The following is a 25,123-nucleotide window of genomic DNA, read 5'->3' as shown; positions in this document are numbered from 1 at the left end:
ATGTGTAATTAAACATTTTTTTTATCAAAATATATATTTCAAACAGAAAAAGCAGATTAAAAATAATATCGGCATTTGTATTCAAGATAAAAAAAAAAAAATTAAGCTCTCATTAAGTTTAATACAGTACTGTACTACATTTTTGTTCTACCTACATAGTTGCACAGTGATGTGTTTATATCTGATCTAAATTCTTCATTTATAGTCATAATTTATAATATTAAAAAATGAAAGATCAGTTACAAAACTGTTAATTTAAAAATATTATGCAAGATAGCTTTTCACCTTTCATTTCTGGATATTGTATCAGATTATAATGAAATTGAACTGTAAAATGAGGAATGTTGTTTTTCGTAAAAAAATAATCTGTAGAGTTATCGAGGATGGTGCAACAAATATGGGTTAATAAAATGCCTAAATTGTGGTCAAAGGTTTAACTAAATAACACATACAATTTCAAAACACTTCACATATTACAGTGGCAGTCTTATTCATAATTACTGTTTATGTGCTGTTCATAAGAAAAACGAATATCATTGCAGTCACGAAAGCTTTAAGTCATAATATCATTGCTTTTAAAGAGTTAGTATTTCATTACCATATTACAAAAATGCATTCATAATTGTGAGTCTGAAGCCGTGTGTGATGTCCACAAAACGTTCTGCCCAACCATCTGTGATGATCGCAATCAACCTGCACATACCCAGGAAGAGTCGGACCGATCAACTGGAAAAGTGTGTCACGCAAGTGTGGACATCACGCACTCTGCCCCACCTTGAATCTCAACTCTAAACGATTAAAAAGTTGGGCTCGCAAGTGTGGACATCACGCACTCTGCCCCACCTTGAATCTCAACTCTAAACGATTAAAAAGTTGGGCTCGCTACGTTCTGGGGTTCAACTCCCGAGACCGATACCACAGCGGCACAGTCAAACCCCTGGCGACGAACCTCGTGCCAGGTCATCTTCTTGGTTCTTTCGGTAAAGTCACGTAGAAGGGAAATAATAAAATAATAAAAATAAAACTTAATAAAATAATTATCACGACGTTTCGGCCATAACACAAGCAGCCATCCTGATAATTATTTTATTACGTTTTATTTTTATTACTTTATTATTTCCCTTCTACGTGACTTTACCGAAAGAACCAAGAAGATGAATCCCTGCAGTCACGAAAGCTTTAAATCGAAACTCGTGGCAGTTGTGTGACACGGACGTGCAAAAAACGTCGTGCGTCTCGACACGGGAGGAGGGACGTTTTGGACGCACGTGCGATGCGTGCGTGTTACGATGGGCGATGCTTATGCACGGCGCCAGCGAAGTGAAGTGCAGGTCAAGCGCTAGCACTGTGTGCCTGACCGCATTTCATTTTCGAAGCGTGCGATGCGGTGGCTAAGCGTTGACGTGCGTCAAGCAGCTGGCAGCACCGAACCCGTTTGATTTTAGTTTTTCAAATTTTATATAAAATATAATGCCTCACCCAGCAAAGCTTGAATTATACAAAATGCACCCATCATAAGTGTTGACCTCCCGCCGCCCCCACCCCCCTCCTCGGCCGCTCGATTGCTGGCGAATCAGAAGACGGCAACCGGAAGGTCGGAGTCGTCGTTTGCGTACGGGTCTTCGGTAGCCTCCGGCGGGAAACTTGACGAGCGCAGCGGCTGCCCCGACCGCGTCGTCGGCGCGGCTGCCCGTTGGCTGTTGGGGAACAGATATTTGACGTTACGAGATCGTCGCCGATGTCCTCGTCGTCGTCACCCAGCAACGGTTCGAGTTAACCGCGCCAGTGACAGCTTCGGTGTTTTCTTTAGCGAGAGACGTTCCTTGAATGCACTTCATATGACTGTTGTTTTTTAGGATTACAAAGGTTTTGCGGGGGGATTTTGTAGGTTTAAACAGATTATTTAAGTAGCATCAAGTACAAAAGTCTCTGAGCAGGCGAACTATTTTATCCATCTGCTTAATCCCTGATAGCGAGACGTGTCCTGCCCAAACCCACTCGCTCTTCTCAACAGTCGCTACGATGTCTCCAACTTGCAATTGTTCTCTGATCCGTGCACTCCCCTTTTCCCAGCGTGCATTTCTCCATCCTCCCTTGCAAACCTCCATTCCGCGCCATTTCGCCCGAGTTGACGATCTCCCGTCGTCTCCAGGTTGGGTGGGCGTGCGCGAATGGGCACAGAACGAGCGCGTGGCCTACCGCAGATCTTTCCGCAGCGCGCCGAGCTCGACGAGGTGTCCCTCGTTGGCGGAGCGCTGCTTGTTCAGCTCGTGCTGCAGCTGTTTGTTCATGCCCAACGCGTGCTCCAGCTGCCGCTCGCTCTCCTCGCCCTGCTGCCTCAACGACCAAAGCTGCTGTTTCACCTGGAGGCAACGATAACGCGCAACGGTGTGACGCCACCGTGTTGGCCTACTCACCGAAGCATGCCACCGACATTGCTGCTTTCCTCCTTTAGATGCTCGATCACAAAACATTTGCAAAGTTGACAACCGACCCGCAAGCTTCGCCCTTGCGGGATTTCCCCCCGAAGTGGCCGATACTCTGAGCGCCACTCCGGTGTCAATCTCAGGAACCAGCCCTCCATTTGCCCCACCCGTCTAACATTCCTCTTGCCGATTACATTCACAACTGATTTCCACCGAATTCTATCCATGACTTTGCTTACTATACCCTGCTTGCACCTGTATTCAACAATTAGAAATGTCTCTCCTAGTTGCTTTGTGGAAGAGAAGCTTTCTGACTCCATACAAACGCAGACATGACGCCTCCTCCCTCACTCTACTCCTATAACGTAGTTTAATATTCCATAAAAACCTGGCCTTTCCGACAGCCCTGTTCTTCACTTGAGGACGGCTGCTTGCGATGTGGCCGAAACGTCGTGAGAATTTCATTATGTTTGATTTGTATTATTTTATTATTTCCCTTCTACGTGACTTTACCGAAAGAAGCAAAAAATTCTTATAAAGTAGTTTCAATATTCCATAAAAACCTGGCCTTCCAAGCCAATATATCCATTCATCTCCTTCTCTTAGCACCCCCTGTATGATTATTGAACAGAAGCATCAATTACATGAAATCCATGGTTAAGGTGCAGTCTTGGAATTGCTTGTTCACACGAGTGCTGGTGGAAGAGGCTCGACTCGAGAAAACTAGCAGGCCCCTCAATCAAGAGGGCATTTTTGGGCCACCTGTCCATGTTTTCTTGGACAAAAACCATTGGAGTCCCCACACTTTACCCCACCACTCGCAACCTGCTGATCGACTCACTGTGGTGTACAAATTGATACTGCTGGGTGGGAAGAAGGCGCCCCCGGAGAGAGGAGGCGGGGGGGGGGGAGAGCTTTAAGATTACTGCCACCATTTTGCCAACCGTTGTGCCTGAAGATCGAATCGAACCGCGCAGGACCTCTGGACTGCACCTCTCAGCGTGCTGACCACAGTATTCACGTCGCCTCACTGCGACCCCTCCCTTGCGAGAGTGCCGACGATTCCCCTTGCCACGGCGTGTCCCGGTCACCCGTCGCACACCTGTTCCTTCTCGCTGTTCGTTTGCGTGCGCTCCGATTCCAGCCGCCTCGTCACGCCCACCACGTTCTCCTCCAGCCTGCGGCCCTCCGCTTGCAGCCGCTCCTTCTCCCTGTGGGGCACAAGCGGAACTCTCGGGCAACATCGACAATCTCCTTGCTGTTCATGCGCAAGCAGATGTTCTTAATTTTATGATTATAGTCTTCAATGCCTATTTATTTTACCAAGTGAGGCCCGCTGAGCTGGATAGATCTTTTTCAGAAGCGACCAGGCTATCACCAATGATAGCTCACCAAAGTGGCTTATCATCACGTGGAAATGTATAGCAGCCAAATAATCTAAACGCACGTTGATTCTAAATGGGGAGGGGGAAAAAAACCGGAGGACCCCGAGAAAAATCCACACGACCACGGGGAGAGAGACATGCCAACTCCAAATATACCGGCGTCAGGGTTGGGATCGAACCCACAACCTCGTGCGTACCAGGCGAGGTAGTTAACATCTCGTCAGATAGGCGAGATGTTAACTACTTCTCCCCGAGATAAGAAGACCCCTTGTAGTCTCATGGCGTCCTTTGCTTGAGCCAGTGGCTTTTAATTCCCCGTTGCCTCCATCTCCCAAAAGGACTTAAATTTTTTATTTCACCAATGAACACGCAGCTCTTATCTCATGTAGACACGAGGAGCGAGCATTGGCGGATCCCATTATCTGCGTATTTCCCTGCTCTTGTCCATGCACAGACACGCAGATGAACGTGGATAATAGGATGGATATGCCACCACTTCCGGGTTGCTCCTTCTGCTGAGATAACAGGATGAATGGCATAATTGTGGGAGTCCACGTCTGGGTCAAGTATTGGTCGGATTAGGATCTGGACGTAAGCACAGATTATTTGGATGGATTTGCCACTGGATCGATTGAGGGACTCAGATAACAGGAAGAGCAGATGAATAATGTGGATTTTTTTTTACTGGATACGTGCACTAAGAGGTGGCTAAACTCCATATGAATTTAGCCATTTTATAAACTCTGAAACCTGTGCTCTTGTCCCTTGTATTCATTTGGAAGACTCTTGCTGGTATTCAAGATCTTAAATGGACTTGCTCATCCCTGTATTAATGTCCGCCTTCACCCATATATTTCATCAGGATCATTAAGATCCTCAGATTGTGCATTGCTCACTGTCACCACGATCTCTAGGCTTGACACTTGGGGGTGATCGTCCCTTTGCAACTGCGGCACCTAAAGTCTGGAACTCGTTGCCCTTCGAGGCGAGGACTTCCGAGACACTTTACAAAAATTCAAATCTCGACTGAAAATGTATCCGTGTGAAATGGATTTCTATCTCTCGACTTATTTTTAAACGTCATTCTCACCTCTTCTCTCCTTAGTTGCAGTTAAACTATTTCCGCATTTTCATGCAAAGCGCCCTGAGAACGATTGTTTAAGGGCGCTTTATAAAATTAAATTATCATTGTTGTGTGTATGGCGCCGTGTTCAAGGTGCGCGTGGACACAGAGAGAGAGGTACCTCTCGGTGGCCTCCAGGTGAGCCTCCAGGGTACGCAAGCGTCCCTCTAGCTCGGAGAGGAGCGCCCCTTGGTCCCGACTGCCCAGGCTCTCGAGCTCGGACACCCGGCCCCGCAGGTCATCATTCTGAGGACGGGGTGAAGACAAACAACCGCCCCCCCACTCAAGCGTCGTGCTTCATCAAAGCCTCGGAGCGAATCGCTCGCAAAGGCGGCCGACGTCGCTCCCGTCTCAGGAGCCTGGGCAGTGCGTGGGTGGCTGGCTACCGTGCATACCAGGTGTTATAGGCTGCCGCAGGGGGGTAGCAGTGGGCTGCAGAGGGCGGTGCATCGAAATCCATTGTTGTGCTGTACTATAACCGCCCCCCCCCCCCTCCGACCCCGTCTATGCTCCTTGCCTTCACCAACGCACACTGTACAACACGGTGAAGTATGGTGAAATGACCCTTGCAAACCACAGGGCATGCGGAGCCTCTTATGCAGCAGTGCACTCACAAAATTGACGGCATGTGTACGTTACGCGCCGACTGCCATTCAAAGTACGAACTACGTCGGTTGCGTATTTAAAATATTCGAAAGTCTTATCCAGTAAGACCTACTTACACATCTCGATTTCTGAGTCACAATGTATTGATGTGCGAGTCAACAATAGGCTGTCTCTCGCGGAGAGACTCTGGAATTTCCACCACTGGCTCAGGCCTGCCAACGGAGAAGAAAACTTTACAAACACCACGACTACTTTTAATTTTAACCTTTGTAAACATACACGGCGCTGGCTCGGACATGGACTGCCAGCGATGTGCACGGCCAGGAATTGAACCTAGGTGGTGGGAACCCCACAATGCAGCGCAACTCAACTCCACTTGACCCCCTCTTACTGGAAAACCAGCACACAAAAGTGCTCGTGTATCAAAAAGACAGATCCCTCGTGTAGCCTTTAACAGGCTCTTGGGGCAAGTGCTGTTAGCGAGTAGCACCTGTGAAAGCTTGTGTATATCACACGCGCGCGCGCGCACGCACGCAAACTCACAACGCACGGAGATTATTTAAAAAAATTATCTAAATCAACTATGCATACGCACAGAAATTCATACATTATTAATACATTATTTAATCCTCATTCATTAATAATGTCTGCTAAGTACAACCCTCCGAGTGTCCGCCAAGTTGTAGTACTGGCCCGGAGCCGCATGCGTGTATTATGTTTAGAGTTGTGGAGCCGGGTAGGTTTAGAGCTCCGGTTCGAGTTCTGGTTTGGGTTACTGTAAGTTTGTCGTGAGAGTTGCAGTAGACTTAGTAGACTTGCAGTGCTGTGTAGCTATCTCACCATCTGTTTAGAGTTATGGGCGAGGGTTAGAGCTACGATTCGAGTTACGGTTAGGGTTATGGTACGTTTATTGTTAATAGTTGTGGTAGATTTAGGAATCTTTTAGTGATCTCCCTATGGTTATTGTTATGCGTATGTATGTACGTATGTTGAACTTCTTTCGCACCGTACGTAGCCAACCTGTGCCAAGCGGAGGTGTGGGGGAAGGATAACAAACTAAACACAAAAAGCAGTTCTAAAAGAAATTCGTTTTCAATCTAGATCTAAAAGTGCAAAAATCCAGTGGCTTCCTAATATCAGAAGGAAGGGCATTCCAGACGGCCGCAGAAGTGCATCTGAAAGCGCGCGATACAGTGACTGTCTTTTTTTCGACGGTTAGCCAAACCATCAAACAATGGGAGCAGGTAAGAGTTCGGGTAAAGGTTAGGGTAGGTTTAGAGAGTTCGGGTTAAGGTTAGGGTAGGTTTAGAGAGTTCGGGTTAAGCTTATGGCAGGTTTAGAGAGAACGCAACGCTCTGCAGCGATCTCTCGAGGGCTAGGCGTGTGTCTGGAGGCATCGGCTGAGTGGGACAAGTCACCTGTCTCTCCAGCGCCGCGTTGTCGTTCTTCAGGCTTTCAATGTCCACGCACTTCTGCTCCAGCTCCGCGCGCAGCTCGTCCTTCTGCTCGCACACACCGGCGTGGGAAATGGGCACCTCATTAGACACGACCCCAGGTGAGCTGTAGACCAGGTGCTTCTCTACCTCGGAAGTTTTCAGCAAACCCCCCCCACCCCACCCCCAACGGTATAGCTTCACGCGATTAGCAACTGTCAGTTGCGTGCGGTCTAATTTTCTAATTATTGGTAATTACGAGAACTTTGGGTGGGTTGAGATATAGTGTTTTGGCTACTGTGTAGGTTTTTCAGCCAGAAAAAAGTCGGACATCAACACGTAGGACAGCCTAAAACCACATCGGAGAGCGGTGGCGCTTTAGACAACAGCCAGGCAAGTTCGTTACCCGCTGTCCATCCCTTCCCATGATTCAATGATTATTTCGCCTCAATAGGAGGTGAGTTGTGTACAGCTGAATGGAGATGTCACGTAAAAGGTTTTAAAGCATTAAAAAAACACAGTAATACTTGAATGCTATCCACCGGGGTCACATTTGGCTTAAATTAATGATGATAATTATAATTTAATAGCGTAGTAATGTACCATGCACAAGACAAAAGATAATACCGCAATTATAGTTATGCGCTGCCGAGAAATATAAATGTTTACGCTCCCTAAAAGTCAACCTTGCGATGAAAAATTATGACGTGAATAACTTTACATTATTGTTCACTCAAGATAATTGGAACCACAAACACTGCAAGAGTGATGAATAATTAAATAAAACATAAAAGCTAGAACAATGCTACTCATAATGCGTGTATCTATGTGGTGGTGGGCTGGCGTAGTAATTTCAACTAAAACTAAACTTTTTTTTATTTCACCAGCTAAGGCCCACTGAGCTATGTAGCTCTTTTCAGAAGCGACCTGGCCACAAATGATAGCTCAACGAAGTGGCTTGTCATGTGGAAATGTATAGCAGCCAAATACCGGAAACGCATGTTTCTAAATGTGGAGGGAAAAACTGGCAGACCTGGAGGAAGAACACGCAAACATCTCCTAGCCACCGTGATGATGATGAGAGAGAGGGAGACACGCAAACTCCAAATATACAGCAGCAGGCGTCAGGGTCAGGATCAAACCCACGACCTCCTGTATATCAGGCGAGGTAGTTAACATCTCCTAGCCACCGTGCACTGCATTCTGAATCCAGTGACCTGGATTTGATTTCCGGTCACGGCTAACAGTTTCTGAACCAATCGTGTAAATATGATATTATTATTCTGTGATATCATTTGGTGGACCGATGGCTCTTGGTGGTGTGGGGAGCTGCTAGCTGGACCTTTTTTGCCAGGCGTGATTTTCAGTACCTCTGCTGTGATAACTTTTGGATAGGTTTTAGCCGGTTGGCTATGTGAAGCGCGAGAGAATTTCGACATGCATGCATACATAAATCGTGATTATGAACATGTAAGTACGTATGTTGAACTTCTTTCGCACCGTATGTGGCCAACCCATATAATTATTGGTACAGCGTTGTGAGATGCAATTGGCACGAAGGACCCGATATAAAACTGAATTACCATTAAACGTGGCGAGGATCTTTTGCCTGCAAGGACACTCACCGTTGGATTCCCACCAGGTGGTGCTGCCTAACCAGGTGGGTTCACCGTTTTCACTCACCCCTGCTGCATTATGGACTATGGCTGGAATTAGAACTTTTGAACTTTGTGCAGCCCAATTCATGTGTGCAGTACACACATTTTGGTTTTCTGGAAATCTCATTCCTGCCAATTCATGTGTAGACTTTTTGGTGTCGATTCGCTGGGCAGAATGTGTGTGGGGTCCCGGGGTGGCCAGATGTTAACTACCTCGCCTGGTATGGAGGAGGTCGTGGGTTCGATCCCGACCCAAACGCCTGTATATTTGGAGTTTGCATGTTCTCCCCGTGGTTGCGTGGATTTTTTTCTCCAGGTCCTCCGGTTTTTCCCTCCAAATTTAGAAACATGCGTCAAAATTATTTCGATTATTTGCTGCTATAAATTTCCACATGATAAGCCACTTCGTTGAGCTATCATTTGTGGTCAGGTCGCTTCTGAAAAAGAAGCTAATAGCTCAGTGGGCTTTACCTGGTCAGACAAAAATAGTTTACTTTCATTTGTAGATGTTTTTTATATACTTTGAACTTTTAATCGTGTTTTTGCACTGTTTGTTGTTGTCACGTTCTGACTCGCCCCTGCTGGACATCCTTGAAAAAGAGCATCAGATTCTTCCAGTATAAATAGATATTCTGATAAAGCTTCTGACTCTGATTAAAATCTAATCTACGTGTTGACCATATTGAATATTCTTCTTGGTTCTTTCGGTAAAGTCACGTAGAATGGAAATAATAAAATAATAAAACATAATAAAATAATTCTCACGATTCTACGTGACTTCCTATGTGACTTTACCGAAAGAACCAAGAAGATGAATCCCTGCAGTCACGAAAGCTTTAAATCGAAACATATTGAATGTTATCAAACGCGAGTGGGCTTGGCCAGGACAGGTTTGCTCAAGTAATGGAGTGGCAGCCAAAAGTGAACACACGCCCGAGAGCACAATCACCGTAGCGATGGGAGCAAGGGAATCAGCTCGCACGTATGTACACATGTATGGAGGTTGAACTTCTTTCGCACCGTACTTAGCCAACCGCACTAATCGGAGGTGTGGGGTGGGGGAAGGACAGATGTATATTGAACTTCTTTCGCACCGTACGTAGCGAACCGCCCTAATCGGAGGAGCTCGTGTTGTATCTGCTAGTTGGATTGTTGCGTCGGAAGGCCACGAGAGACCGTGGTGGCTTGGGCAGGCCTTCAAGCAGCAGTGGGCCTGGATTATGGATGACGATATTGTTCATGATGATTATGAGCGCGACAACTTGAAATGCCAACGGTAACCTCAAGCAAGCGTGGTAAATGACGAAAATAACACGTGAAAAATAACCGCTTCATCACGAAAAAGCCAAATAAATACGGTTAACACTTTCAATTGTGCCTCATTAGGAAGTGCAAAGTGTGAACATCTGGTTTGATAATATAACCTTCTTGTTTAAAAGACATGGATAATTATTTTTTAAGTTGTACTTTGGATAAAACCCACACCCAACTCTAAGAACGATGGCACTCTCTGCAAGTGTAGTAATTACTCAGGAGGCTTGACGACGGGATCGGAGGCACACTTATTTATTAACACAACTTGTATACAGTTAGCGAGTATACACAGGACCTAAGGGGTAACGTCCCCTTACTCGGCTAACAGGGAGACACAACATCTAAGCCCCGCTAACCTAAGCCCAAGTCCTCCACTAGGGAGCTAGGGGAGGCTACCTGTCCCAGCCCTGGTCAAGCTGGGATCCGACCCCCTGAGTTCCCAGACCTGCTCGTCAGTCTGGGCTCTCGGGGCCACGCCACCGGCTTGCCCTGGTCGGCCCTGATAAGGACAGCGAGCCAGGGGAGCTCCGGGGCCTATTCTAGCTGGTCTTCCGTCTTCGCTGGTTAAAGCTGATACCTCGACCTCGAGCCCTCCGGCTCACCCCCTCTTATAGTCCGCGGCCCCCCCGGGAGGGGCCCGTGGGGGATGCAGGTGCGGACGTCGGTGTGGCCACCTCCTATGTGTACGGCCCTAACCACGCCCCTTGTGTTTGTTTGCCATCCGCTCCCATACACAATTACACCTCTACACAAGTAAGACACATGTGTAAATTGCTCAGTGGGTTGTAAAGTTACAAAATGTGCAGTTAAAAAAATAAATTTTATTCTAGCTACCATGGCGGGGAGGGGGGAGTGGGTTATTTATTTTAATTTAACAGATTTCAGATGCGGATGCTTAGTTTAACGAGATTTAATCTATTATAAAGTGATCATCCGTCAGTGTTCTAACAACTTTGTACATCGGTTCAGTGCTTCTTAGGCTCTACAGATCATTCCCCACGTTTTTTATTTGACATTTTTAAACCTTATAAAAATGGCCATCGGCATACTACATCGTATTTTTAAATGACCCCACTGTCATATTCACTGATTTATATTATACTTTATTTTAATTACAATAAGTCAAAAAAAACATTTCGGAATTTATTTGACTCATAAACATGACCGCTAATTCTCACAGGGCTTAAGTGATGATGAACATTAAGCATTACACCGGCATAAGCGATGAACCCAACACAAATGCTTTGGGCTATTTCTCGTGAGCGGTAATTGTTTGTTATAAATGCCATGTTACATTGGGCTGCCCGAGTTTAATTCATTTAAATTTTCTTCCGTGCCATCCGCGCTTCCGTCGCAACTTACTGCTGATAATGACGCATTATAAATGTTAGATTGATTGATGATTGACAACAGCAGTTGTTAAAGCCTTGCTTAGCGTGAGCCAGACTTCACTGTTAACGTTTTATACTCACTGGGCTTTATGCACGTATGTACGTTGAAACTTCTTTCGCTCTGCACGTTGCCAACCGCGCTAATCGGAGGTGCAGGGGAAGGGAAACAATTTCCTCATGAATCTTGACTTAAAGCTTTCGTGACTGCAGGAATTCATATTTTTGGGTCTTTCACGAAGATAAGTTCATAGAAAATAACAAAAAACTACGACGTTTCGATCGCAACACAAGGGGTCGTCTTTTTCATGAAGACGACTGCTAAAAATTACATTTATGTCTTTGGGCCCTGCTATAAGTGGGAAAGTTATGGATCGATGTGTGGTCCAGAAAAGATCTGGCTGCGGGAGATCCAACCCGTTTTTGAAATGATCCATACCCAGGAGACTCAGGAGGCTTGTGACTCTCTTTGTGCTCAAGAGTCTCAACACCTTGGGGAATCTCGAGTGCTTTTGTAAGCGAGATGAAACTGAAGTGCGTGAGGGAATGCTCACTGACGCAGGCTGATAACGCTAAACCTTCACGCAGCTAATATTACAGTGGGTGTCTCTTGTAAGCCTGATAGCTCTGTGCAATCCATCAATACCACCACGTCCAAGTTGTTGATCTATAGCATGCAGCATGATACATAAACTAAACTAAACATTTTTTATTTTGCCACGTAAGACCCACTGCGCTATGTAACTCTTTTTCAGAAGCGATCTGGCAACAAATGCTAGCTCAACAAAGTGGCTTGTCATGTGGAATTTTATTGCAGTCAAATACTCAAAAAGCACGTTGCTAAATGTGGAGGGAAAAGCCGGAGGACCCGGAGAAAAATGCACGCGTCCACGGGGAGAACATACAAACTTCAACCTCCTGTATACCAGGCGAGGTAAATAACATCTCGCCACCGCGGCACTCTAGACACAGGCATGCACTCTGACAGGTAACAGTGCGGGCTTGGAATCGCTTGCCGACAGAACCCTCAAGAGGTAGTCCCACTAACTCACGGGTGTTCGGGCCTCCTCTTGCACGTTGTCCAGACTTCTCGGAAGAGGCGGCAGTGCTCACAACTTTACCCCGCCACGCGCGTGACCTGCCGATCGACCATAACCGTGCACCACGATGCGAGCCCATGTGGCTCTACGATCTTGACTGTGCAACGGACTCTTCTCGTTGACCGGCAAATGCAATTCGGTCACCGTTGGCGATGCAGTGCAGCGGTTTCCCCTCTGTGTGTGTGTGTGTGCGCGTGTGTCGGCACTGGTGAAGCGCCGTGGCGAGTTACCTGCTCACGAAGGCGATTCACCTTTTTCATCATGAGGTCCAGGTTCTCACACTGCTCGGCATACTCCATCTGCAGCTCCTTGTTGCGATCCTGTCAAGAGCAGAGTCGTTCTTAAAAGCGCAATAAAAATGCAGAATGCTTTTGTTTTTCAGTCTAAGATTTCGACGTGAAAAGACACCGTTGCTCCGTGCGATCAATTGAGGGATGTTGCAAATGTCTGTTTAAAGCCCCGAGCCAGTCGTGGTGGAACTTCTACATGTCTGAGGCAGGGGCCCTTCACAGCCGACGGACCAATATCTTCACGTAACTGCAAAAGGAGCATCCTCGTAGCAAATACGCAACCCTGTTGTCGGTCCACTGCTCGATCGTGTGTGTGGGTCACGGGGTTTATGTTAATTCCCCACACTGGTCAGTGCAGGGAGAAGCCTAGGGCCCTCCTTCATAGCACGTAAAACGCAATGTGCTATGAAGAAGGCTCATTGCCCGAAACGTTGCCAATAATATATTTTTCCTTTTTCCAGCAGTGGACTGACCAGGGATGACCGCCTCATGACAACCGCCTCTATACAACTGCCCGGTGCAATCCGCGAAATTAAATTTTGACACCTCCTCCGTCGAAGGTGATGCACGCGGCTGTCGCGTGCCACAAAAAATGCGCGCCTTTCAGCGCTCTTCTGTTTCAGCGCAGAGCGATGCGATCTTCGGGTGTCAAAAATCGGTTGCACAACGTGCGAGCAAACGTTGTCTCACGGGATATTAAAAAAAACAACTCGCGCCACGCGTGGGTGCTGCGTTGCCGAATCTGCACCAGGATTTCTGCATGTGCGTGTCGGCAACGACTTGTTTAGCACGGAGCGCTGGTACGGTGGTTAGCGCGCGGATTAATGAACGCGGCGATCGAGAGTTCGATTCCCGCCTAAGGCTAACATCCAGTGGCAAGTGACACCCGCATTGCTCTTGGGCAACCACCGTCACCCACCCAGCCGTACGAGTGTGGCGAGGAATGGCCGAACGAGCCTCATGACCGACGGCGAGTCGAGGGGACCTTCATTCTGCAGCGCACTGGCAAGGGGCTGTGAACTGTGAGCGTTCGGTTTCAACTATTTGGTGCACGTTGCATCGGCGATTAGGCAGGAGGCAATGTGAGAGCCCTCGAGTCGAACGCCGATCCAAGTTCATACGAAGAAGAAGAATTAAAAAAAAAACATTTTGATCGAACTACTTTGGGCGACTGAAACATTGAAGCAACGCGTTGTTTCTCAGTACACGGATGACTTTCAAGCAACCGCACGCCGACCCAAAAGCCACCCTATAGCATCAACACCCCGATGATAATGTGCTCCGGGAACAACAACAACAACCACGTGTGCCTTCAGTGTGGGCGCAATGTTCCCATCTGTTTACTCTACTTGTGGATCCAATAAATCCCATTAGCATCACTCACAAGGGCGGGTCATTGTGTGCCAACATTGTAAGTCAAATTGGCATCAGACATTCGGAGGGTTGAGAGGTGGGGGCAGAGACAGTGCTACAGTAAGCCGCACACTGCGCTATCCAACCTGGTGGCTCGAGTTTGATTCGTAGCCACGGCTAACATCAGTGCCGAGTGATACACGAACTGGGCCCGCCGCTCCCCAACCAGCGTGGTGAAATATGGCAAAAAAAAACAACCCATGGCTGATAAGGTATGGGGAGAGGCCTTGATCCAGCAGTAGGGTTGGCACGTAATCTTTTTTGTATGTATATAATATTGCACGCTGCTCACTGTATCAACCGTGCAAAACACACAAAAAGAATGTTAAGCGGATGGAATGAAAAAGTGAACGATCAAAGAAGCGCTCCAGTTTCAGGTGGCGCCGCGTGTTGTTCGGCACGAGAGGGAGAACACGAGCTGCTCAACTCAGCTCCTGAAGAAGCTGCCCAGCACGTGGACCGGAACGTCGGACACCATGCCGACCGAACAACACGCGACACAACCCAAAAACGCCTCGGAGGGCATTGTACGGCGCGACTGCGAAACCCTGCGCGGCGGTGATAACGGTAACAACAACAACAATAACGACACGGGGAACGGAGCGAGGCTCCCGGGGCGGCTCGCCCCCAGGGGCCGCTCACTCGGCGGCGGGTCACCTCCAGCTGCTTGTGCTGCTTGAACGTGGCATCACGCTCCGCCATGGCGGTTTCCAGCTCAGCCTCCAGCTCCCCGACGCGTCGCTCCAGCCGGCGAGTCTGCAGCGCCAGCGTCTCCCGCTCGGCCGTCTGGTCCTCCAACTCCACGGTGAGGTTCTCCACCTGGACCCACCGGACAGCCCCCCCCCCCCCCCCACACACACAACGTTACAACTCGAGGGTTCAGGAGATACGAACGCAGGCGATGCCGTCGCAATCGACGTTTCCCTCCCGCTCATTCCTGCAGTTCTCTGGGGGGGGGGGGGGCCTTTGCCCCTGGTTTGCTTGCCTGATAAAATAACCCCATTGTCACACAGTGAATGAGGAGGCCCCCATTCAGCAGCGGATATAAAAATCGGTGATTTGACAAACGCAGGGACGCTGCCGCGGCGTAAATGATTGGCACACTTGACTTGCAATCCGGAGGTCGCCGGTTTGATCTCCCGGCCCAGCAGTTGTATGCACGTTGAACTTCTTTCGTACCGTACGTAGACAATCATGCTAATCGGAGGTGTGCTGCGGAAGGACAACAAACTGAACACAAAAAGCAGTTCTAAAGAAATGAGTTCTCAATCTAGAAAACTCAGTGCCGCCACCACCGCGGACCAAAGCGGCCAAACAGGCCGAAGCCCTGGCACTGGCACGTGCTCTCGGTGCACTCCCCTCCACGCGCGCACTTGGTGGTGCACACTCACCATCTCTTGGAGCCTCGATTTTTGCTGCAGCGCTCGCTCCATCTCCGACCCGGGCCCGTCCCCGCTCCCGCCGCGCGACCCCGCGAGCTCCGCCGAGCCCGAGGCTCGAGACACCTCCTGCCGCGCTGCCTGCAGCTACGCACCGCCGCCACCGCCGCCACCGCCGCCAGCAGGAACCACGTGTTACACACGCGCACGCGCTCGCGCTCACGCTTACAAGCACGCACACACGCAAGCACAGATATCATGACGCCGTAGCCTGCACTGGCTGCTGGGGCACGTGCTGTCTGCGAGCACCATGAGCGGGCGAGTGTGGCCAACAATATGCCCAACTGCCTTTGCCTCCCCAGTGCCAATGTTTACACACTGCACCAGGGACTTACTTAAGGTCGAATTCACCCGGTTAAGCGCCGCAAACGCGAATGTGCATACGAATGCGTTCAGGGCCCCAGGCGTTCAGGGCCCCAGGCGTTCAGGGCCCCATGCGTTCAGGGCCCAGGCGTTCAGGGCCCCCCGCGTTCAGGGCCCTGGCGTTGAGGGCCCCCGCCCCGCTGGCGAGTCCCAGCAATGTCTCTCACGGCTGCCCACCTCGCGGTGCAGGCGCTCGATGGCGTGCTGCTGCTGGCGCCCCCGCTGCTCCAGCTCCTCCTTGTCCCGCCGCAGCGTGGCGGCGGCCCGCTCGGCTTCGCGGAGCCGCCCCTCCACGCCGAGGCGGCCCTCAGACAGCCGCTCCAGCGCTCCCTTCGCGCACAGACGCGCCGACGCCAGACGAGCGGTCAACGTTAGTGCGAGCCAACTGTGTTCAATATTTGCGTGTGTGTGTGTGGGGAGCGGCGGTGTAGCGGTTAGCGCGATGCGCTGTGAACCCGGTGACCCGAGTTCGAATCGCCGCTCACGCGCAACACCGGTGACGATAATATGAACCGGTCCTGGGCCTTCGCTAGGTCGACTCAGCCTCAAACGAGTTTCTGGTGCGGTGTGTAAACATCACCACTGGCCACCCACCCCCTTGTGTGCCGTGCCGGCCTTCATAGGTGCTCGCTAACAGCACCTGCTCCAACGTCTATTATAGGCTATATGGGAAACCTTTGTCTTTGTGTGTATACGGTATATTTCAAATATGGGGTGTACGTAATTCGGTAAATTTTAATAACACCGAATTCCTTGGACAACGGGTGCTCACAGATCGATGCGATTTCTGTGGTTTCAACTTCACCTCGGTCTCATGAGCAGGATGTAGGATGATAAATCGACACAGCCGGGTAACCCAGGGTGGGTGGACAGCTCTTGCCTCATAACCGGTGGGCATGGAATGATTCACCCCTTCCTGATTCAATGCCTTGGTTTCAATCCGGTTGATGAATATTAATATTTTTAAAATTAATACTGAGGTGATTAGTGCCTGTAGTGCTTACAGAGGTAATGCGAACCTATTGCATAAGACACGAATACAAAATATAATTAATTTTTACAAAATACGATTGCGCGTATTATGATGATCAATTTTAATAAATTATCCAATGCATCGTTACATGTCTAATAATCTGGTTACTGCCATAGACCACAAACGCCGCTTAAGTTGATTGAGTATAACATTCTCTTTGTTAAAATTTTAATAAAACCCCGTTTTATTTATTAACGCGCTTAATCCCTCTGCTCCAACGGCGCTTGCCAAAAATGTGCTCGACACAGCAACGTTGCTCGCGCGAATGAGGACTGAGCCTCGCTTGCAGGAGGTGGACAGAGCGTGGAGGGGAAGGCGTTTAAAGACAAAACAATGCAACGAGCGATTGCAGGTGACACGTGCAAGCAACCCCGGCTCTCTTGCGGGACCTTTCAGCAAGCGCACGTTGCTTCTGCACTCCTCGAATAAAAATGAATTTGTCGTTTACGGGGCACTGCCACACAACCGGAGGTCTCTTCCGACGAATGGTCCTGGGAATCTGTAATGTCAAAAGGTTATTGGATTTCACGTCCAAACAACGTTGGCCTTGTTCGGCATTGTTCTCACGTCCAATTATCATGGGGGGGCGGGGGGGGCGTATCTGATTCTGCAGAAAGATTGGGAGAGGAGGGACAGCCAATTCTGGACACAAGGGAGCCTTGCACTGGGGTCCCTGCCCCCCCTCAGTTAATGTGGAAGTATGGCCCACATTTGTTCAGTGTGAAAAATAGACCATTAGCAACTACGTTTCATATCCTCACTGGCAACTGACGTTTTTGTTGTTGTTGTTTCCTGTTGTTGTATCAGAACGCTAACAATAAATGTCCGCATCACAAACAACCCAGTCGAACCTTTTGGTCCCAGCCGTAACAGTTTTTTCTTCTCTCCTGGCCACTTAAAATGATTATAAATGAATTTCCACGTTACGTAAAAAAAAATACCGTTTTCTAATAGTCGCCAGTGTGTACAGCTTTGAAACAAACGGACATCGGTAAAACGAGAAGCTTGCCGAGAGCCCCGAGGTATCACGAGGTTCCAGTTGTTATCCTTTTTAGGAACCGGCACACCGCACCATGCAGTGGTGTACATCCACAAATGCAGTGTTACAAGCTAAGCAGGCTGAGCCTGGAAAGTGCCTGGTTAGGTGACCACCTGGAACAAACAGGTGGCTCCGTGGTTATGGGGCAGTCGTCGGCAGACGTAGTGCAATAAAATCCTTTCGTTAAACCATTCTTCTATGCTCCCAGATCTATGCTCCGCAGCTTCAGCAACCGAGGCTGACCGGTGTGGTGAAGTATGGAGAAAATGACCCCAATGGCTCGCGCGGCATGGTAAGGCCCTCATCCAGTGGTGGGTTGACAAAAGGGACGTCCACGTACAACCCCCGAACTCTTTCCCAACCAGGCGGATGAATCGCCATGGGATTTCAAAATTTTCCCAGATAGGTGTGGACTGGTCCGACGGTTCCTTTTTTTTTAGAGTGTCTTGGATGCACCCAAATCGCGTGGCCTCTCGGAAAACTGGGATCCCGTTAATCGTGCTGGAGGTCAATGTGCAGCCGTAATCCCTTGCGAACACTCAGTTCGAGGCTCGCAACCGTCACGGCAAATACCTTGAGCGGGCATTAGCGATGGAAAGCAGCGTTAATAGTGAAGCAATTACTGCCTCGGTGACCTTCCAAGTCGGGTTCGTCTTGGATTAGCTAGCACTGAGGGTGGTGGGGTGTGCACAAGTGGGTAACACTCGTGCCTCACAGCGAGAAGGGCCTGGGTTTGATTCCCGACAGGAAAATGAAGGTAAATGTAAAACCACAATCCGTACTGTCTAAATTAGAATTAGTGCAAATATTTAAAAAAATTATTGACCCTGACTCATGTGTTGGTAAAAGAAACAAATCCACATGCTTCAGTTAAAGACACCTCACAATTTATTGCTTGTGGTCACGGACATTATTAGCTTTACAAAAGTGTACGCAGCTAATGCAACACCGAGTACGCAAGTGAATCATGCAAATGATGATCACATTATAGACAAAGCACCAAACAATAAGTACACAGCGGACGAAGCGGAGGTCTCGCAATCACTTGGCTCTACGAGCGTACAGTACAGGGCGTACTGCATTCCCGCTGCAGGATTCCGCAGTTGTCCCTGATCGCGTCGTTCTGCTGCCCGTGGGCGGATTCGCAGCTGGGAACCATTCGTAGCTGGAAGCCCTTTTTTTTTACCAAACACTGCCCCCGCCAGCAACAACAAAAAAACGTACGGGTTCAAACCCTGGAGAGGGTCAACTCTCAGCCCCCCTTCGTTCCGCTACGGCTACTTGTTGACTGGGGCTGAACGATTAATCGATTTCAAATCGAAATCGTAATTTGAAACAATGTGATTAGCAAATCGTAAAGGCTGCGATTTTTTGCGATTTGAAAAGTACTGTTACTTTCTTATTGGAATTGTTTTATTTATTGTTATTATTATAACTTTATTTATTTAACTTAAAAATTGTTCTGTGTTTGATTGTTCTATTTTAATTTTTTTTAAATACATGTTGGAAACAATTCATATCGTTTAAGTTCTCATCCTTGCATTAGAATATATAGAGCAGTTCATATGTTGATGGTATCACGTGGTAATGCTCCATCACATGTTTTAAATCTATTACACATTGAATATTGAACTGAAGCTTGACTTTTACAAAATGTAATCGCAAATCAAATCGTAATATGTCAGAAAAATCGCAATTAGATATTTTCCCCAAATGGTTCAGCCCTATTGTTGACCCAAGTGACCGTCGCGAAAGAGACACCCCCCCTCCTGGAGTCCCAATGGGTTCTCATCTGGCAAAAGTCGTCAATCGTCAATCAACATCAGCAGCATTTGGAGTCGATGAACGTCGTCCTACAACAAAATAAATAGCCTCTAGTCCCTGCCATAGGAATGTGGACTTTCCACGACTGACTCTGTACTGCCAAAACTACCCGAGAAAATGGAATCAGAACTCATTTGAACGTCAGCAGACCTGGCGTATTCTAGAGAATATCTCTACACACACATTACTCCATCCACTAACAGATCAGTCAGTTTCCCCCTTTGCCATGCCCATGCAGAGAGTAGGGGGCATGTGACGAGACATCGCCATGCTGGTCAGTGGGAGTTAATCAAGATGTGGAGCATAGAAGTTGCAGAAGAGTACAGTACAGCAATGGATCGGACTGCTTGTTAACAAGGTAGCAAGCATTGCCCCTTACAAGGTGACAAGTGCATGCTTTGATCTTGCCAGGTGAAATTGCAGTCTAGGATTTACTGTGCAGTATAAGGTATTATGTTCACGATCTGAGCACCTGTTGAAATGCCCTCTTTCACATTTGCTGGCATCTCTTATTAATGCGGGTTATCACGTAACACACTGCACAATACAGCTCACTGTCACGGCACCACCGTGCAAAGTGATTAACGGGCAGAACTGTACAAAAATTGTCATAGGTTCAAAAACAAAAACAGTGCACAATATTTACCTCCCCACCAATTTGGGGGAGTGGGGGACTAAACTTGAAAATGTTAATTTGGGGATTTTTCTCGTGATAAACACAGGCTGAATACATGTGACACTCTTTCGCTTTTTAGGCGACTTACTCATAGTTGTGTAGGGGCTGTAATTTTTGGGAGGCCAAATTAAAATAGTTTTGGTTTAAGAGCGATAAAAACATGATATCAATGTTCGATTTCAAAAACTTTAAAAAGATCTGAACACAAACTCTCATAGGCCAAAGATCAAAGATACAAAAGTTCAACCCCTAACATTTTAGTTGGTCCAAAAATGTTTGTTTATTTGTTTTAGTTAAAAGCATATACTTTTCCTAATATAACATTGTTACAATCTAGACCAATTACTCACGACAGTTGCATATTGATAACCACTAACAAAATCAACGGTCATGATCACTCTAACGCTGAAAATAAGCCTTCCCACGCCACTGCCACCCCTCGCAATGTTACGATGCCGCCGTAATCCACCCGAGCCGATCTCTATCGCTCCATATCTGTGGTGGTTATCCTCTCTGGAATGTTCTCTCCTTTGGCTGTCATCCTTTCACACGTCTCACCCAATGGCCATCTTCCCTTCATGCCCACTTATTTTTCGTTACACCCAACACCGCGTGATATCCTTACATGTACATCAGCTGTTAAGATGTTAAAACACCAAACTGAAACCTTTTACAAGGAATCATGTCTGCATTAACCACAATGCTTGTGGTCAGAATGCAAACAAAAAACACACTGATAATACATGCATTGTCCTTGAAACTGATTGGTCCACACCAGACAGCTTTCTTTTGAAGTTTTTCCGGTAAAGCCACGTAGGTATAAAATAAATCACAACAAATCCTTACATGTATTTTGTGTCTGTTTATGATCCTAATTTATCTTTTGAGTGCAATACTCAGCATGCATCTCTCCGCGCTTCTTTGTGTACTTTTTTGGGCATGTTTCTGATCCATATGTCAAAAATGGAAATATTTAATGATAGCAAAATATATATTTAGGCATATTCATGTTGCTTTTCATGATCAAATCAATATTCACACTCCAGTTATTTCCTTCCAACAATAGGGGAGTTAGTTATTTAACTTGTTTCGTAATTATAATTTTTAATCCAACTTTGCAACCTTCTTTCTTAAGGTCTTCAATAATTTCCCATGGCTCATATAAATTGGTTATTATACAGTATAATGATTATGTCAACAAAGGTCGCAGGTATGTATAATCACAGCATCAATATTCCTGTGGTTGCATGTGTAATCCTGTATGTGTAAACTCATTCTTTGTTTATCGTGACGTAAGGCTGCTGGTATGATTCTCGACATGAGGGCACTACAAGACAGCCCATTAATTATTTCCACCAAAAGCATCACTGTGATATATAACTTCCACCAATAGGGCTCATTTACAATTTGGTCAAACTGTAACAAAAGGGAATTCGACATTTATAATCTAAAGGTCATCATCATCAGCCAAGGTCAAGCCACTGCCGGATAAAAGCCTCTCCAGGCTGCCGCCATCTCTCACGATCCTGCGATAATAATAAAACTATTTAAACTTATAACGCACACAGCGCTCTCTCTCTCGCTCTCGAAGTGAGAGAGAACGACTGAGAAGTGCGAGCGATGAGCTGGCACCAACAATTTCCCAAGCTCTGCAGTCCTCCATATAAGAGATGGTTTTAGCCAATAAATGATCATTTACATGTGGGGGGGGGGGGGGAAACTCACGCGTGCGAGGGGGCAACACTCGATCCCACACAGATGGAAGAGTTGGGAGTCTAAATTTCCTGTACCGCCCCCCTCCTGGCGGGCACCTTGACACTGGCACGAACTAACGTTCACAGACACGCCAGCACCCCTACGGCAGACTCTGCTCACCTGGCTTTACATTGTGACAACTCCACTTTGCCGGCTGTACCATCTTACCTGGCGTCCGTCTTTGTCTTCAACGCCGGAGACAAACGTACGACCAAAAAAATAACCCAATTGCAGACTCGGCGTTCCAAAAAAACAAAACTGCCTGGAGCTCGTGACTTATGAACGAAGCGAAGACGACAAAAAACAACACGCACGCGCACACACAGACGCGCGCACACAGACGCGCGCGTGTGCGTGATACACAATACCTGTAATCGGTGAACACGGAACCTAGGCGCAGAAGCATAAGACAGGTGACCAGCGAGCGAGCGAGCGAGATGCAGCGAATCCACCGACAGACAAAGAAGACCGTAGCCGTTCCAAGGTCTCTCCTTTGCTGTTGCCAAACGAAAGTGTGGTAATCAAAAAACAAGGTGGGGGGAGGTGGTGGTTGAGTTTGAGCCGGAGGATAAGAATAGACACACTGAGCGGGAAAGGCAGGTTTTTATTTGGTGGGAGAGGTTGAATGGGTCTCGCGTGGATGAGTGGGTGGGTGGGTGGGGGATTGGGTTTGGCAGGAGCTTGAAGGGAGAAGCTCAAGAGAGGATGATGGGGGTAGGTGGGGTTTTTTTTGTCTGGAAGAAGAGGGTGATACAGTAGAATGACGTACAGTTCCTATGTTTGTAACCTATTTCACGTGGATTATGACTCTAGGTTGGGCGCTTGCAAACACGCTAACAACATTCCAGGTGATGAGCTAGGACGTACAGCAAGATTTAGGCTGAACATGGTGACAGGTCCTCGAGTGGGAGTCGTTCGTGTTCCTCATTCAGAGCAGCCTACTGCAGAAACGCTTTTGATGGATCGGAGAGCACGAATTTGTAAAGTTTTATTTTGGTTAACCAGGTGAGAACTCAAAGAGTCCAGGAAATGTATTAAATGCAAGCGTTACCTGGTATGTAAAGGCTTACTGTATTCCGGCAGTAAGCCAATACAGCAGCATTAGCGCGTAGCGTTAACCGAGTCAGATGGACAGGGTGATCCAGTTGTCTTGTGACACCCCCCCCCCCCCCCAATTAAGGAACCCCTACCCTTTATTTTCTATTGCACATTAATTTATGTTTTAAATAAACCTTTCTTTAAAAAAACGTTAAGTTTTAGAGAATTAAATTGGGGGGGGGGGGGGGGGTCACAAGACATCTAGACCATCCTGTAGAGTGCGAGTAAGATACACTGGAGTTTGATTAAACGATTTTTTAACTAAACAATTTTGTTTTATTTTACCAGGTAAGGGCCCACCACTGAGCTATGTAGCTCTGTTGTTGTTTTTTTTTGTCCAGAAGCGATCTGGCCACAAATGACAGCTCAACGAAGTGGCTTGTCACCATCACGAGGACATTTATAGCAGACAAATACTCTGAACGCACCCTCAACAATCCCCTAGCATGCAAACCGTGCCGATAGCAAACATCAGGAGAACATTATTACCCTGACAGTGATGGCGATAAGTTCTTCACACACACACGCGCGCTAAGATAAAGGCCTCCTGTTAAGCCTGATGGACTCCATGCGGTCAGCTGTTACTGTGCAGGGCTCCTACCTCGGCTGGCACGACACGCGTGGGGGTGGAGTGGCTGCAACCACCCTCAGCCGCTTTGCCCCACCTCCCCCCCCCCCATTTGTTTTGTTCACCCCCCCCAACGCCCCCCCCCCCCATTTCTTTTGTTCACCCCCCCAAACTCCCCTCATTTCTTTTGTTCACATCCCCCCCCCATCTCCCCCCCCCCCATTTCTTTTGTTCACCCCCCCAACCCCCCCCCCCCCCATTTATTTTGTTCACTCCCCCAACCTCCCCCCCCCACCAACCTCCCCCCCCCATTTATTTTGTTTACATCCCCCCAACTCCCCCCCCCCATTTATTTTGTTTACATCCCCCCAACTCCCCCCCCCCCCCCATTTATTTTGTTCAACCCCCCTCCCCCCCCCGATGTATATGAGGCTCGGGATATGTCTCCCTTCCACACACCACTGGTGCTACCCATGACCAGGAATTGAACCCAGGGCGCCTGGGTAGGTGGGAGCACAGCGGGAAAAACCGCCCGCTCCCCCCACGAAGGCAGGCAGAGGTACGCTCTTAGAGGTGCGTAAAGATGTTGGCTCTGTGCAGGTGACACCCCGACCGATCGCTTGACCAATAACACGACATTTAGTGCTGCTGCTGCTGCTGCGTTGACAGTAGTGCACGAGCACAAATAACAACAGAACTCAACGTGTTCGTCGATAACCCTCTCTCGCCTTAGACGGAGAAGGAGATTCATATAGTCGGTGACATTGTGGGCAATGGCTGTTGTTAAAATGTGTTTTAGAGCAGGGCCATTGGCACGAACGTCCCCTTTTAAGGCCACAGTATTATGAACGAACGCGTAGGAGTTTTTTGTGACTTGAACAATAGGCTGACAGTTCAAGCAGCGTGCATTCCGTGTTGCCCTTCAGTCAGGTATGTCGACACCCATTGACGGGCGTGGGGGTGTGGGAGTTGAAGAAACAGGATGTGGAACGTAGTCCGATTTGTAAAATGTTAAATTCCTCATTTGACCAAAACGACGTCGCCTTGTCAATGTCGACTGCACACGTTTAACTATTGCGTGAACAACTAACTCACCAAAACAAATCCAGGGTGACTACGGACATGACGACTGCAAGCGGCAACATTGCTGTACCCCGTACAGCGGGGTGACATCGCACAAAGCGTCCCATTC

The 25,123-nt window shown here is 47.9% G+C and overlaps 2 protein-coding genes across 2 annotated transcripts in view; both read right to left on the bottom strand.

The window, feature by feature from the left end:
* On the bottom strand, positions 1–22,787 carry LOC144935339 (uncharacterized). Its single transcript, XM_078861903.1, has 10 exons — positions 22,634–22,787; positions 16,116–16,268; positions 15,528–15,662; positions 14,794–14,955; positions 12,664–12,753; positions 6,959–7,042; positions 5,056–5,180; positions 3,529–3,637; positions 2,200–2,363; positions 1–1,697 (listed from the first exon to the last, which is right to left on the bottom strand). The coding sequence occupies exons 3-10, from the start codon at positions 15,567–15,569 to the stop codon at positions 1,574–1,576; spliced, it is 900 nt and encodes a 299-aa protein (XP_078718029.1). The 5' UTR covers positions 15,570–15,662; positions 16,116–16,268; positions 22,634–22,787; the 3' UTR covers positions 1–1,573.
* Positions 16,047–25,123, bottom strand: part of LOC144935617 (uncharacterized) — a 30,901-nt gene continuing 21,824 nt past the window's right edge. Inside the window, exon 7 of the mRNA XM_078862441.1 lies at positions 16,047–16,268. Coding sequence (XP_078718567.1) covers positions 16,047–16,268 — 222 coding nt within the window. The remainder of the gene's footprint in view (positions 16,269–25,123) is intronic.

This window comes from Lampetra fluviatilis, chromosome 13 (genome assembly GCF_964198595.1).
Source record: "Lampetra fluviatilis chromosome 13, kcLamFluv1.1, whole genome shotgun sequence".
NCBI classification, from domain to species: Eukaryota; Metazoa; Chordata; class Hyperoartia; order Petromyzontiformes; family Petromyzontidae; genus Lampetra; species Lampetra fluviatilis.
Note: the sequence above shows the minus strand (reverse complement) of the source record. Positions and strands in the feature narration are given on the sequence as shown.

Coding starts and splice junctions, on each gene's coding strand:
- LOC144935339 (XM_078861903.1), bottom strand. CDS start 15,569: ATGGAGCGAGCGCTGCAGCAAAAATCGAGGCTCCAAGAGATG. Junction 2,364..3,528: donor CGAACAGCGAGAAGGAACAG/GTGTGCGACGGG, acceptor CGTTGCCTCCAG/GTGAAACAGCAGCTTTGGTC. Junction 1,698..2,199: donor GCGCTGCGGAAAGATCTGCG/GTAGGCCACGCG, acceptor GTTCCCCAACAG/CCAACGGGCAGCCGCGCCGA.